This window comes from Taudactylus pleione, unplaced genomic scaffold (assembly GCF_031769625.1).
Source record: "Taudactylus pleione unplaced genomic scaffold, aTauple2 ptg000061l, whole genome shotgun sequence".
NCBI classification, from domain to species: Eukaryota; Metazoa; Chordata; class Amphibia; order Anura; family Myobatrachidae; genus Taudactylus; species Taudactylus pleione.
Window position 1 is genome coordinate 2550906 of NW_028284463.1, and position 16955 is coordinate 2567860.

General features: G+C 40.0%; 3 protein-coding genes across 3 annotated transcripts; 2 read left to right on the forward strand and 1 right to left on the reverse strand.

Moving 5' to 3' along the window:
- Positions 1-1517: 1517 nt before the first annotated feature.
- On the reverse strand, positions 1518-2465 carry LOC148534953 (olfactory receptor 1G1-like). Its single transcript, XM_088464835.1, has one exon. It carries the CDS (start codon positions 2463-2465, stop codon positions 1518-1520), a length of 948 nt encoding a protein of 315 aa, XP_088320961.1.
- A 9164-nt stretch (positions 2466-11629) lies between these two features.
- LOC148534954 (protein NYNRIN-like) lies at positions 11630-12463 on the forward strand. The gene has a single exon (XM_088464837.1). The coding sequence runs from the start codon at positions 11630-11632 to the stop codon at positions 12461-12463; it is 834 nt and encodes a 277-aa protein (XP_088320963.1).
- A 57-nt stretch (positions 12464-12520) lies between these two features.
- Positions 12521-14773, forward strand: LOC148534955 (uncharacterized). The gene has a single exon (XM_088464891.1). The coding sequence runs from the start codon at positions 13289-13291 to the stop codon at positions 14771-14773; it is 1485 nt and encodes a 494-aa protein (XP_088321017.1). The 5' UTR covers positions 12521-13288.
- Positions 14774-16955: the final 2182 nt, after the last annotated feature.

A 16955-nucleotide genomic window follows, 5' to 3' on the forward strand; every position in this document is an offset into this window, starting at 1 on the left:
TTGATAGAAATGTAGATAGCTATATTGAGTGACCTAAACAGTCCATATCTGAACCATCAATGGTAAAATATTGAAATAGTAAAATACAGTCTGTGCAATTTGTGATCTCACCAAGACCAAGCACAGAGAAAATATAAATGTCCACTCATTCACTCACAGGTCACCAGATCTGCAGCAGTACGAGCCACCCTGGGCTGCAATAACACTGTGTGTGAATGACAGCTTTATGACTGGTTAACCCAGTGGCTCCACAGGCTATAATCAAGTCAGCTTGTGAAGGCCTCACATACTGCTGTCAGGTGAGCAATAAATGTGTTTGAAAGACCTCCGGTTAAGTCCATTGAAGGACATCACAAAAGGAAATATAAATCAGCAACAATCACAAAGCACTAGGGGTGCAGAGGATCTGCTATATTTATATGTCCATGGTGGCTGCTCTTCTCTACTCTAGAAGACTGAGGGCTTCTTGCTTTACATTTCACCAGTGGCTGCTCCTCTCTGCAGCTGATGGGGGTGGGTGGGTCTGTTGCTGCTGGGCCGTGATCAACTGCATGGCACACACTAGGGGAGCATACAATGTACATAGGGGCCAGGTTGTCCACCTGAGATTGGCAGCTGCTGGAAGATAATTTTTGACTGGTCACATCAGATGTAATCACATCAGGGAAGGCTCAGCCTGGCATGGTTGCAACTGATGCAACCACTCCAGGCAAGAGGTTAATAGGGCAATAGACTTAAAAATGTATAGATTTAACCTGATATAGATGAAAATTGGATGATCTTGGCCCGCTGGAATGGCCGTAACCCCCTTTGTTTAAATGGTGGATAGCGCTAGCAGCAAGAGATTTCCGCTGCCTCACCTGTTAAAACTTAAAATCTCATCTTTTTTGAGGGGCAAATAAACAGCAGTCCGACATACACTTTGGTAGATTGCCATCTCATACATGTAATAGTTTTATACCTTCCATATATTAAAAATCAGCATTGTGGTTGTATGTACTGAAATATAATCTAAATTAGATTTGATGAGTGGTTTGATCCTTTGTAAATTACATGGTTTGCAAATCTCACATCAAAATTTCAAAAGAGCATGTGGTTTGGTATAACTGCCCCTTAGCAAATCTCCCCTCAGGGCAAATCTCCCCTTTTTTATTTTCAACCAAACCTTCATCCAATAATGACTTGTACTTGTTTTATATCCAACAGCACAGGTTTTCAAATTCGGTCCTCAGGACCCCAAACAGTGCATGTTTTCCAGGTCTCCTCATAGAATCACAAGTTAAATAATTAGCTCCAACTGTGGATCATTTAAAATGTGTAGTGAGTAATGACTGTACCTGTGCACCTGCTGGGTGACCTGGAAAATGTGACCTGTGTGGGGTCCTGAGGACCGAGTTTGAGAACCTCTGTCCTACAGGATGGTCAGATATTACATGCTGGATAGTCCGGTGTTGGAAAACAGATAAAAGGAGCAATTTTGTCAAAATGTTGTTTATTACTATTAGGATATAGAAATTTCAATTATTCAAATTCATTATTTCTCTTATTTTCAACCAAATGCATCTCTTCATTGCATTCTTTACATCTTTATTCTGTAGACTGTATATCAGAGGGTTTAACATGGGTGTAACTACAGTGTACAGTACAGTGAAGATCATCTCCAGGACTCTGTAGGACACTGATGATGGCATCATAAAGACATAGGTAATCGTCCCATAAAATATGGTGAGGACCGTGAGGTGGGATGAGCAGGTGGAGAAGGCCTTTTTTCTGCCATCTCTGGATTTAATCTTTAGGATGGTGCTAATTATTTTTAAATAAGACAACAAACTACAGAAGAAAGGGCAGCAGCCAAATACCAATAATTCTATATATATCACTATAAAAAACAGCTCCTTGTTGGCACTTGCAATGTCCATGAAAGATTTGGCATCACAAAAGTATCGGTGGATTATATATGAATAATAGAAATACATATTTGAGACTGATAATGTAATAAGAATAGAATTTAAAAATCCAGAAACCCATATGGCAGCCGTGAGTTGTACACAAAGTTTCCTGTTGAATATACGGTGATAGTGTAAAGGATTACATATAGCTACATACCGGTCATAGGCCATTGTGGACAAAAGGAAAATTTCTGTGCTGGCAAATACACCAAAAAAATACATCTGGGTAAAACACTCCATGAAGGACATGGTGTAATTCCCAGACAGTAACATGTACAGCAGCTTAGGGACAGTGACTGTTGTGTAACATATATCTATTAATGACAAATTACCAAGAAATAGATACATTGGGGTGTGTAACTGCTTATCCATATATATGATCATAATTATAACAGCATTTGCTATTAGACCCATCAGATATAAAAAAAGAAACATAGTGAAAAAAAATGATTCATACAGTGATGTAGTAGAAAAAGCCACAATATGAAATTCTGGAAAAGATGTGTAATTATCCATTATTCATAGAAAATAACTTTTTTGTAGGATTTTTTTTCAGGATAAGGTTCCAAAAATGGATTAGAATGGAGTAGCCAGCCAGGAGAAGATTCAGGCATTGACTGACCAAAGTGTCCCATGATTCCTTGACGGATGACATCAATTTAAAAAGACATTAAAAACAATGGAGAATAATCTTGTCTGTCTAGGCCATAGTTCCTGGGACCTAGGAATCTGTCAGTAGAAGAGTGGGCCGTAACCTGACCAAGGCTTCATAGACAGGTAACACACAATGGTATCTTAGTAATGGCTCTGATGAGATCTTTTTTAATATATTATATTAAAAAAATAATTAATTTTATATAATCATCAGATTTATCTATCTCCAGACATAGCTTATTGTACTTTATGTGGTATATAAAATAGCTTCCACAGACACAAAAATATTATAGAATGAATATAGCTTTATGGGATAAGGTCTATACCTGTTTCTTCCTCTGTGTTGCATCTATGGAGTAATTCAAAAGTAAGGAGTAGAGGGATTATCCAGGGCTAATACACCCACTCCCCATGTATCCCAATTCACTTGGGTGGATATTAAACAGAGATATATTGCACTATGTTTATTTTTTGGGTAAGAATCTGCTACAATACTGCTGACTTCCTATATGGAAGTAAGTGACTGTGCTACAGTGTGTACAGTATAAATGCTGTGAGTGACTGTGCTACAGTGTGTACAGTATAAATGATGAGAGTGACTGTGCTACAGTGTGTACAGTATAAATGTTGAGAATGACTGTACTACAGTGTGTACAGTATAAATGCTGTGAGTGCCTGTGCCACAGTGTGTACAGTATAAATGCTGAGAGTGACTGTGCTAGTGTGTACAGTATAAATGCTGAGAGTGACTGTACTACAGTGTGTACAGTATAAATATTGTGAGTGCCTGTGCCACAGTGTGTACAGTATAAATGCTGTGAGTGACTTTGCTACTTTGTGTACAGTAGAAATGCGGTGAGTGACTATGCTGTGAGTGACTGTGCTACAGTGTGTACAGTATAAATGCTGCAAGTGCCTGTCTGTATATGTGTACAGTATAAATGCTGTGAGTGACTGTGCTACAGTGTGTACAGTATAAATGCTGAGTGACTGTGCTACAGTGTGTACAGTATAAATGCTGAGTGACTGTGCTACAGTGTGTACAGTATAAATGCTGTGAGTGACTGTGCTACAGTGTGTACAGTATAAATGCTGAGAGTAACTGTGCTACAGTGTGTACAGTATAAATGCTGTGAGTGACAGTGCTACAGTATGTACAGTAGAAATGCTGTGAGTGACTGTGCTACATTGTGTACAGTATAAATGCGGTGAGTGACTGTGCTACAGTGTGTACAGTAGAAATGCTGCAAATGCCTCTGTTACAGTGTGTACTGTTACCGCAGCTAGCTGGTAATCAATTGTAAAATTAAATATTTTTTAGGAATATGACATCTATATTTTAAAGTGAGAAATAGATTAAATAGGTTTGAATATACTGTATAAGTTGAATGTTTAGTAGCAGGTATTTAGATATGCTTTAATTGTAAGGTTTAGTAATTGTGGAAGAAACAAGTTTTCCTGCTTATGTCCTAAACAAGGAATGGGCACTGGTATGCACAGGCGTGTACTGTAGGTGACACACACATAATACAGATCGGAATCAAAATATAGCATATCTTGGGCAATTATAAACCAGCTCATCTATCCTCCAGGCCAAGGGCAATCTATCTACTATATCATCAAGAGGGCACATCTATTGATACTAGCACCTTAGGCAAAACAGATCTGTTTGCACATCAAATAATCAAAGGTAAATTGTTTGATGAACAAACGAATATCAAATTTTATGATCCCAAAACACATTCCCTGCTGCCCACCTAAGGGGTGAAATTGAGCTGACACTTTTACAACACTCCAGAATCACATTTAGGGAAACTCGTAAGTATCTGCCACATTGGAACAGAATGGCAGATTCAAAACTGTATTGAAGGATTTGGCATAAAAGACAGCACTGCTAGCTAGTTAGTCAGTTCAGAGGGACAGAGACAAAGGAAGGATCCGAAGACATTAAGCAGGTAGCTATGCATTGTTCCCTTACATATTCTTGCAAGTGTACAGTATGTGTATTAATTGTTTAAGTTTGTAACAGTTTGTGTTTTGTTATGTATGCATCATAATAATTATAATTGTGTTTTTCATATCTTGTATTTTGTATACCTATAATAAAGTGTTAGTGAAATAGAGCTGCTATTCCATGTTTCAAACTCATTTTTGGAATCTCTAAGATATACATGAAATCTGCATATATTATATAAGGCTCTGCAAGGTTGGACAGTATTTGCACTGCTAAAGCATATAAAGCATAGCAGTATATTTACAACTTGCATAGATGTATTGCCTGGACAGTTGCTGTTTGCAATAGAAATATCTATACCCACATAGTCAATGGGCCAGTATTATATAGCTCCGTAAAGTATATTAGACTTATTCTTGGACAGTAAAGCTATAACTCCTTGTAAGAAATGAGACACCTGATTTGTAAGCCTATTATAATACATGTGCAGATATAAGATATATAAGACATATATCAATATATGATATAATAAATATAGATATAAGATTCCACATTTCAATAATTGGCGACCACGAAGGGACATGGAATTATTCGTTATCTATTTTTACTAAATATAATAGTTATTTGGAGCAGCGTAAGGCTATAAGCTGGCTGGCAAACTATAAGATCACATGAAATAAGTTGTGTATGACTAGATAAGAATCTAAACAGGCCTATATAAAATAAAAAAACACGGGTGTTAGAGTTTAACTTATCAGGCTAGCGAACAGATAAGGGAGGATACCACGTGTAAAACATAGAAAAATATAATTCCCCCAAAAATAAATATTTGTGATTCTTAGCGATAGAATACACATAAAGAAAGGGAATAAAACTGTAAAATGGCTACAATGTCAAATATAGACAGTTTTGTAGTGAAATACATCACAAAGCAAAAGTGTACAGACTTTGCTTGTGATGCTAAATTAAAGGAGAATCCATGAAGCTATGTCCAGGGATTGTTTGATGATGAAATTAAATCATCAAAGAAAAACAATAGCAAACAGAAAGGAATGGCCATTGCAGGCCTATATGCAGCCTGTCTGGCTATGAATACAAAATTAAGTACTTTAGCTGAAACCCTACAAAAATGTAAAGGAGAATTTAACTTAAAAGAAATAGAAGCAGGGAAAGAGTAGAACAGCTAATTGTCCAAGTTAAAACTTTAACATCACTTAATGACATGGGTAAAATCTCCCAGAACAAAGTCATACAGAAACATAAAAATGCTCAAAAAGAAGCCACAGAATGTTGGAGAGCTTTAACTGAGGTTACAACAGAGAGAGATGAGATCATAAGTGCATATAAAGTTATGCAGGGACAGCTCACAGAGTGTATGAAAGGGAAAGCAATTGACCATACCCCTTGTATGGCCAGGGAGCTGCAGCTTATGCAAGAGATATCTGTCCTTAAAGGGCATATTGCTGCAAACACTAAGATAAGGAATGCAGCCACTGTCCCATACCCTGTCTATGCATATGAAAGAAAACAATGGGACCCAAATCATGAAGAGAGAGAGAACTGCTGGGAAGAGGGGAATTCTACTGAATCTACCCTCAGGGCGCCCATAGCAATGGGAGAGTTTGCAGAATCAGCAGCAAATAGAGAGTGCTCTATATTATTAGGCCCAGATAGCTGTGATGAGGAACAGATAGAGATAGAGACACTTATGCCTAATAGACAGCCAGCATTCTGCACTGAGAGTAGGAACACCTTACTGGGATTCAATAGTGAAGGTGAGGCCATTCACTCCAGGGCCCTTAGTGCCAATCACCCCCCATAACCCATAAAAACACTTATGGGAGTGGCAGATATGATTGGTAAAATGAGTTCAGGAGAACACATCCCATCCCATGCAGCCAATGTCCAACAGAGGTGTGAACTTCTAGGAATTAGAAATCTCACTGATCAGGTTAAGGTATTGCAATTAACAATTCCATTATCTGCATGGAGTGCTTTACCAGATTTGATTAAGGAAGGCAATGGTACATATGAGGAAACTGTAGAGGAGCTTCAAAAGATAATTAACCCTTCAGTAGCAGGTACAATGGTAGCATATGAAATAAAACAGCAAAGTGAAGAGAACCCATTAATATATACAAATAGATTGTGGGCAGCGTACGGTGCATGGAACAGCAAAAATGGCAATAAAAACAGCAAAGATTTCAAAAACTTGTTGGTGCATAACTCACACCCCACAATTAAAGCTAAGTGTGAACACTTAATAGATACCACAAAGCACAGTTACGATAAAATAATGGGATTAATGTAGCGGTGTTTTCAAGCAGTACAAGTGTAGTACTCAAGTAAGCAGGATCGTCAACACAGAAATATTGCAATATCTAATAACGTTCACCACAATAATGTTTTATACAATTTATTTAACTGGAAATTTGACTGGCTAGACTTGTTTTGCTTTCTAATATTACACTTATGCGGTTATATTATCCCTATAATAAAACACTTCTATAGCAAAACAAACTTCTTATACTTACAAGTTACAACCAATTTAAAGCATTACTCAATAACAGATCACAGTGTCAACAATATTTTACATAGAATAAGGCAGTTAATATATTAACTTTAACCTTGGGGCCCCATAAAGTGAGATAAATCAGTTCAGTATGATGGAGCTCGGTGGTGCACTCGCCAGAACGTATTTCCTCCTTCTAGACTCTTTATCAGAGTTATGGAGCCTGCGATTTATATATGTTATTCAGCACATACTGTGTTTGCTAAACTGTGCTGAAGTAAGGACTAACGTGTCTTCGTTTTGCATAGAAATAGTTATAACACACTGATGTAATCTCAGTTGTTACTTTGTAAACATCCCAGCATTAGCAACAAAGTTTCATTAGTACTGTGCTCCAGGAAGTCTCTCTGAGAATATTATTACTGGAAAGTTTGATGGCTCAAAATATGTTAATAAGATTCTGGTGCTGTTCCTTGGTAAGGTCCGAACACTATACCCTCTCTGTACTGACTGACTGGGTACTTTCATTACACTGCCCAGTCCTGGCTCCTCCTATAAGGCGGAGCTATTAGCTCTGTGCGATCAGCTGACTGACTCTCTATAGTCTTTTCTGGCCCTCTCAGAGGAACTGTCTGTTACATTATGGCAGTAACTCCTCACTCAGTGGTATTAACAGCACTGTTCTGGGAAGCGGTCAATAGTTGGGACTATGCTTTGTTCAGCTAAAGGGTTATACTGTCTCTGGCGTTGTCCCTCTCTAATATGGACTTGGGCTGTGTGTGGATAGTAATGCAGACTACCGACCTGTACCATACACTAACGCTGGCTCCAGTTGATAACTGAGGGCTGACAAGATGTCCTCTTTATCTCTAGCCATTGCTCTCCCCAACTGATTGGATACCTTCTTCTACAGCCCACTAGAGTGCCTGTTAAGGGAGAAGCCCTCCGGTCACTGGGAAATACCACTGGGAATCATGTGAAACAAATACAACGTGCAGCTTTGCCATCACTGGCAGTTACTTCACCACAGCGCAGCCACCAACTGCCGTTTTCTCTAGTTCAAATCCTTGAGCCAGCCACAGTACTCACTGGTCCCCTAACGTCCACCACCACTGAAGGGGCAGTGCAAAAAGTCCCTGAACCTTAATGAAACCAGTTAAATCATGCCCTATATTAGACAATGGCAGGAGTCACATTAATACTTTACATTTTCAAAAGGGCACATCAGCATGGGTAGGAACACAGGGTATTGGTGAGGTGCCACACAAGCCAGTAAGCAACGCAAGATATTAGAAAAGAATTAAAAATGTATTGTAAAGAGGGTTGCAGCATTACAGCTGGAGGGGAAAACAAAAATGATCGAGGGGCCTCACATCCCAGGAGAGATAAATACACCTTTTAACCCACAATGGTACAGAGGGTCACAAAGAAGAGGGGGAACTTTTAAAGGAAGGCCCATTTTTAGAGGTGGAGGTAGAGGATACCAAGGGCATTCAAATGATGGCGCTTGGAACAGACACATGGGTTACTTGCAACACTATGAGAACAGAGGAAAGGACACAGAGTTTAAACACCAGGGTCCCACTTACACCCAGGATCCCACTTACACAGAGCTAAGACACCTGCTACAGGCCATGAAAGAGAAGTATGAGGATTTAGAAAAATAAAACAAAGAAAGAGAAAATTTGACAGTCAGTGGCCCCAAGGATAGTTGCACCAATCACTTTAAATAGGTGCATGCGCCCTCAAGTCTCAGTTCTGGTCAGGGGCCACCAACACACAATGTTACTAGACACTGGTGCCGCAATATCTATCCTACATGATGACCAACAACAACACTCTCCTCTGTCAGCAGGAAAAGCAATACATCTTCAAAGCTTTGCAGGGAATAAGGTGGATACAGTGTTATCAAAACCGCTCCCAATACAAGTAGGAGATGTATCTGCTATTCACACATTTGCATTAGCCTCACTGCCTAGTGAAACTAATTTGTTAGGTTCTGACTTTATGATCCCTAATAGCTGTATATTGGATCTGACTAACCGCTTACTCCTACAAAGTCCTCTTAATGCAATACCTGAGATTGTAGTTATACCAGATTCCCATGTAATTGCAGCAGTAAAACCCAACAATGCAAAATATGATGTGCTTAATGCTAATAATGACCACCCAGACAAAGATTTGGTATTGCCATTACTTGGAAAATTTCAGGATGCCTTTGCTAAACACAAACATGACTGCGGCAAGGTAAACAAAGTGATTGAAGTCAGTGGTCCTGATCCTCCCCCACAGAAACAGTACAATTTCCCACATTAGGCCATAAGCTTCATCCAAGAAACAATTGACTCCCTGTTAGAGCAGCGTGTAATTAGACCATGTGTATCCACTAACAATGCACCAATATGGCCAGTATGGAAACCGGATGGTTCCTGGTGGCTCATAATTGACTACCGTAAACTCAATGGCCTTACACATAGCTACGCACCCACAGCTGCATCAGTGCCAGACATTCTGAAAATGCTAAGCCCAGAGCATAAATGATTCACAGTCTTAGACATTTCAAATGTTTTTTGGTCACTGCCTCTATCTGAAGAGTGTCAATACAAATTTGCCTATACATTTCTTGGAAAACAATACACATTTACGTCTCTACCCCAGGGCTTCCATAACGCTCCATCATTTTTCCATACCACAATGAGAGATATCTTAACTGATTTTTCTACCCAAAAGAATTTGTTACAGTACGTAGAGGACCTCTTACTAACGACAGAGACAAAGGAAGAGCATCTTCAGTTACTGGGAGAACTCCTGGGCATTCTCACAGATGCAGGTTTGAAGTGTAACCCATCTAAAGCTCAAATTCTACGTGAATCTGTTTCCTTCCTGGGGATCAATGTTATGTCTGGTGGTAGAACAATATTGACAGATAAGGTAAAAACCATCCTTCATCTACCTCTTCCTGTCAGCAGACCAACACTGAGATCCTTCTTGGGCTTGGTAAATTACTCTAGGGCTTTCATTTCTGATTTTGCACAAACATCTGCACCTCTCTATTCTATTCTCAAAAAGGATGCAAAATGGGAATGGCCCCCCAGTTACACAAAGGCAGTAGAAACATGAAAGGAAGCATTAGCTAGTGCCCCTGCCCTCACTAATCCAGTTCCTCAGTTACCCTTTCACTTAGAAACAGCAGCCACAGAAACAGCCATGTCTGGAGTCCTATCACAGGAAATACATACACAACAAAGGCCCATAGCCTACGCATCAAAGTTGCTGACACCAGTGGAATTAAAATACTCTGCATGTGAGAAACACCTTCTTGCCACATTCTGGGCAGTAAAACTGTTCACATACATGATAGGCCTGAACCCTATCATCTTGCATTCCACTCATACACCAACAAGATTCCTCCTCACAGACAGAATTAAAGATGGAAATGTCTCTAATACCAGGTTAGCACATTGGTCCCTTCTGTTGCAGGATAGGGATATAAAAGTAAAAGCCACTACCAGCCCATCCCCGTGTGCATATGGGCTCATATACCAGGGACTACCACACACATGTGATTTACCCCCAGCTGACCATTCAAAAAATTTCTTTAGAGCAATGCCACAGGAGGCTACAGCCCCTGAACAAACGACCCAGATCTTTACAGATGGCTCATGTTTTTATGTACAAGGCTCACCCCATGCAGGCTTTGGTTTGTACATAATGCATCCTCAAACTGCACCACAATCTGTGTTTCGGTCTTGTGATATAAAGTCTGCACAGTATGCTTCACTGGCAGCAGTAGCACATGCCCTTGAGCTATTCCAAGACCACATAGATGAAATAGCATTGTATTCAGACTCAGCATGGGTATGTAATGCCCTTACTGAATTTTTGCCCTTTTGGCACACCCATCAGTATACCTCATCTGATGGAAGCCCTCTGAAATACGCAGACCTTCTGCAGTACATGGTCTCCTTGACACAGAACCTAACACACATCCCCAGGGTCTGTAAAGTCAAAGGCCATTCCCTTGCATCACAACACCATGAACAAAATGAAATATCTGACCTTTTAGCCAAACAAGGGGCACAAGAGGGGGAGTTGTGGCAGATACCAAAAAGGCCAGAGATGGTCAGGGCACCAGACACTTCAGAAATCCAAATGCAGGACCCTGAAATTAAAGAAGTTATACAGAAGTTTAGGAATGAGGAGTTGAACTTAACAGAAGGAAACACATTGGTGAAATACATACACAACCTAACACTGAGCAAGGACAAGGAAATACTTATTTACAATGGGGAAGATGCAATATGGGTGGTCCCAAAAGAGTACAGACATGAAATGATATATCTTCTACATGACCTCCCCACAGGTGGATACCAGGGTATAGAAGAGACACAGCAGAGACTTAAGACAGTAGGTTGGTGGCCAGATATGGGAAAAGATATACAGCAATACAGTGAGAACTGTGTGGTATGTGCCCAAGTTAACTCAGCACCTAGGAAGATAAATGCTCCCCTAAGAATCCAATGAAGGGAAGGCCCCTGGAATGCTTTACAAATTGACTACATGGGTCCTTTGCCTGTCACAACTAAAAGTAACAAATATGTGTTGGTTGTGACTGACCTATTTTCAAAATGGGTAGAAATTTTTCCCACTAAAAATAACACAGCTCTGGGCACAGCAAAGATCTTGGTGGATCAGATATTCACACGGTGGGGTCTCCCAGCATCAGTTGAATCAGATCAAGGCTCACATTTCACAGGTAATGTGATGCAAGAATGCCTAAAGATGCTGGGAATAAAGCAAAGCTTTCACATTGCTTATCACCCTGAATCTTCAGGACAGGTGGAATGTGCCAACAGACAGATCAAGACTATGTTAAGGAAGTTTGTTGACATAAATGGTAAGAATTGGGATAATTTGTTACCCCTTGTGGCAATGGCAAAAAGGGCCACTCCTTCATCAGCCACCAGATTGACTCCCTTTGAGTTAATGACAGGCAGACAAATGAGATTGCCAGAGCATCTTTGTATAGATCTGCACACCCCTACCATTGATAGACTGTCATTGGACCAGTACCTTACAAAACTGGGAAAAGCACTCACTGAGGTCCATCTGTTTGCAGCACAACATTTAGGGAAAGCACAGAGAAAAGCAAATGCCCATTTTGACAAAGGTGTCCGAGAAAATTGTTGGGAAGTGGGAGATCAAGTCATGCTTTTAGAACTCCGCCTCACAGACCATAGGCTGGGCAAGAAATGGAGAGGTCCATTTTTAATAGTGGATAGACTGAGCCCCTCAGGATACAAAATAAGAATCAAAGATGCAAAGAAAGTGCAAGACAAATGGGTTCATGCCAACCAAATGAAACTGTACAAAGGAGAGTGGTCGTCTGGGTAACTCTTCTCTTTTTACCTCATTATGATATTTATTTTACAGGAAAATGAGGATCTATCCTTATTGGTGAGCCTCCAGATCCAGGGTACCAATGAGATCAATATTTCGATCAGAGTGGAAGCCAATCCAATCCACTGTAAAGAAGGAGAATCTATCCTCCTTCCAGTGTCCGTGCAAGGCACAACTGGGGAACAAGTATCCTGGTGGGGCCCAGCAGAAAAAAAAATTAAAGCTTGGGATAATGGGAATGCTGGAAACTCACCACAATACAGGGTAGAGTACATGCTTTCCCAAATGGATCCTTATTGATCAACCACACAAAACTTATTGACACAGGAACCTGGATATATGGTTTTATCATACCCATTCCCATGTATGGAAATCCACCCATAGTGAAAAGAACTTATGTTTCTGGAAGTATCACACTGAATGTATCCCAGGAAATAGCCCCTACTCCATCAGTTACCACAACAAAGGGGAAACTATTGCAAGTTACTACACCAATTGAATGCCCACATACCAGTGAAGGACCCACCAGTGGTCTCACTGCCACCTCCATTCCTGGTTCTCTTGTACAATATATACATGTGCCAGTAGTCCTGAACCTATCAAAGTGGAATATGGCAGAATTTGGTTACTGTGTAAATAGTAATGTTTTTTTGTTTTACGCTTCCTTATTATTAGGCATTGTTACTTCTCACCAGAGCAGAACTCAAGACCCATACACAGGACAGGCTACCCCTCACCATAAAAGGTATTTTTAGATCCAGAAAATTGCAAAATTTAGATGGGATCATTGGATCCACTCCTGGACTATTTGGTTCCGGGATGTCAATTTGGAATAGGGCTGATTTGGAAGTTATCCGCAGACACATAGGGAATTTTGAACAGAAAGAGGGGCAATATGTTTTGAAGCCTGTCCTGCAGGGTATTGAGGGTCTAGCCAGTGAAGAAAAATGTACTGTTTATAACATGCATGATATAGCGAGATTGTTTTCAGAGACCCAAGCCAAGATAAATGAAATAATTGAGCTCAACAACAGAGAAGCCAAACAAAATCATGTTGGTAAGGAAATAATATGCACTGCATATGGTAATTATGTCCTCAACACAATCACACATGTAATTAGAGACATACAATCTGGTAGATTACCTGACATTTTAAGAGATAATGACCTGACCAATTGGTATTGCTCACAGTCCAACAATGGGCATGGGGGTAATACCCCAGGAGATGGTTGCAGACCTCTTCCTATCTCCACAATTAGGAATTTAGGTGCTGTGACCCCACACCCAAACAGAGGTTCACCCCATTGTCACAACAAGCAGAAACCTTGTGCAGTCAACAATATCCTGTATGTATCCTTTACCATCTCTCTACCCATGTTCGACCCAAGCAGGTCGTTCTTTGATAAACTGTCTACAGTCCACTCCATTGGATACCTGGAAAAGGACATTTACAAAGAGCACTCGGGCCTACCAGAACTACTGGTTCAAGTCAATGACTCCTTGAAGGTGAAACATACTGCTTGCTGTGCGGTCAAGGGAAATCAGTACTTGTGCCGCTGTAATGTTTTTGAAATGGAGACGCCATTCTGCGGTCTGGAATCAAGTGAAACAAGTACCTTGGACATGGACATAAATGAACTTGGCAACATTCACAGCAAAGCTGTGGGAAGACCGAAATATAGTGCAAAGCTAAACGCATCAACCAGCTTGGCACCCAGAGACATTGCATGCCCAGTACAACTGACAAAATGGAGAACTCCAGCGGTGAAGGTTACGTACAACATGAATGGACAGTACTGCATAGTCACAAATTATGGGGAGTTCTTGTATGGGGGGAAGTCGTGTCCAGTGCCAAACCCAAATTTGTGCTTCAGCCCACATGAGTATACCACTATTGGTCAGGCAGTTATCACCCCAATTCCTGTTTATGAAGAGGACATAAATATAGATAGTGAACCAGAAATCTCTAACTTTGGAGAATACATACCTGTGTTCAACATACACATAGATCAGTTAAACCTAAATTTAGAGAAACTCCTGTATAGGAAAGACACACACATATTCCAAATTAATAACATGGTTGAAAATGCAGATGCCACACTAAATGAATTACTGCATGATGGAGATTTTGAAATAACCATGACCAACACTTGGCTTGAGATTGGTTTAAAGGGCTTGTTGATCGGACAAACAATCTTGCTAATCATTTTTATATCAATGATATTATGGCTTAAGCATCTTATGAGACAAGAACGTAGGAAGCTAGAAAAACTGGCAGATTCTAGATATAAACAATTGTTATGATAATGTGTGTGTGGCCATCTTCATCAATTCTCATGGCCACAAGGGGGGAACTGTTACCGCAGCTAGCTGGTAATCAATTGTAAAATTAAATATATTTTAGGAATATGACATATTTATATTTTAAAGTGAGAAACAGATTAAATAGGTTTGAATATACTGTATAAGTTAAATGTTTAGTAGCAGGTATTTAGAGATATGCTTTAATTGTAAGGTTTAGTAATTGTGGAAGAAACAAGTTTTCCTGCTTATGTCATAAAACAAAGGAATGGACACTGGGATGCACATTGTGTTTTTCATATCTTGTATTTTGTATACCTATAATAAAGTGTTAGTGAAATAGAGTGATATTCCATGTTCCAAATTCATTTTTGGAATCTCAAAGATATACATGAAATCTGCATATATTATATAAGGCTCTGCAAGGTTGGACAGTATTAGTACTGCTAAAGCATAGAATTTATATGTAAAAGGGGCCAGGAGAATACATCCCTGCATAAAGTATATTTACAACTTGCATAGATGTATTGCCTGGACAGTCACATAAGACATATATCAATATATAATATAATAAATATAGACATAAGATTCCACATTTCAATAGTACAGTTTAAATGCTGCGAGTGACTGTGCTACAGTGTGTACAGTATAAATGCTGTGAGTGCCTGTATTACAGTGTGTACAGTATAAATGCTGTGAGTGCCTGTGCTACATTGTGTACAGTATAAATGCTGTGAGTGCCTGTGCTACATTGTGTACAGTATAAATTCTGTGAGTGCCTGTGTTACATTGTGTACAGTATAAATGCTTTGAGTGACTGTGCTACAGTGTGTACAGTATAAATGCTTTGAGTGACTGTGCTAAAGTGTGTACAGTATAAATTCTGTGAGTGCCTGTGTTACATTGTGTACAGTATAAATGCTTTGAGTGACTGTGCTAAAGTGTGTACAGTATAAATGCTTTGAGTGACTGTGCTAAAGTGTGTACAGTAGAAATGCTTTGAGTGACTGTGCTAAAGTGTGTACAGTAGAAATGCTGAGTGCCTGTGCTACAGTGTGTACAGTATAAATGCTGCGAGTGCCTGTGCTACAGTGTGTGCAGTATAAATGCTGTGAGTGCCTGTGCTACAGTGTGTACAGTATAAATGCTGCGAGTGCCTGTGCTACAGTGTGTGCAGTATAAATGCTGTGAGTGCCTGTGCTACAGTGTGTACAGTATAAATACTGCGAGTGCTTGTGCTACATTGTGTACAGTATAAATACTGTGAGTGACTGTGCTACATTGTGCACAGTATAAATGCTTTGAGTGACTTCTTTGCTAAAGTGTGTACAGTATAAATGATGCGAGTGACTGTGTATAGTGTTTACAGTATAAATGCTGAGATCGACTGTGCTACGGTGTGTACAGTTTAAATGCTGTGAGTGACTGTGTACAGTATATACGCTGCGAGTGACTGTGTACAGCATTTACAGTATAATGCTACAAGTGAATGTGCTACAGTGTATACAGTATAAATGCTGTTTAACAGCTGACATGTACTGAGGATGGACAGCTGTAATATATTGTACATGAACAGGATATAGCAGGGCTGCAGATATGATCAGATCAATTTATCTTTGAAAGCAATCTCTCCCCTGCATGCTGTACATTGTGCACTGCATTGTGTTCTGGTTGCCATTACAGTATATCATACCGTATTTCTTTGAAGGATCTGAATTTATGACTGTACCTGTATTGCACTGCAGGTGGGATATATAATATGCAGAGAGATTTAGATGTGAGAGGGACGTGTCTAAACTGAAATCCAAACTGTAGTGTGAGAATAAAGCTGTCCAGCATTTGTAGGCTAAGGGCCTGATTCAGATTTGATCGCAATGCTGCGTTCGCATGCATCCGGCCAATGTTTGCAATCTGCGCATGCGTATAAGACGCAGTTTGAATGCGCGAACCAGGTGCTGCAATCGGGAACTCAATCGCAGGGACCATGCAGAAGCATTACTCAGTGATTGACAGGAAGTGCCTTTTGTGGATGGTGACCGGGTAGGGGTGTGTGTCGTGCGGATGCAGGTGTGTAAGTGCATTCGACCGCCATTGCAGGGGCGTGCATAAATTATACACAGTGAACCCATATGGAGCCTGAGGACTCTCTGCGTGCAGGAAGTTTAGCAACTTCTGCGGCAGAGTC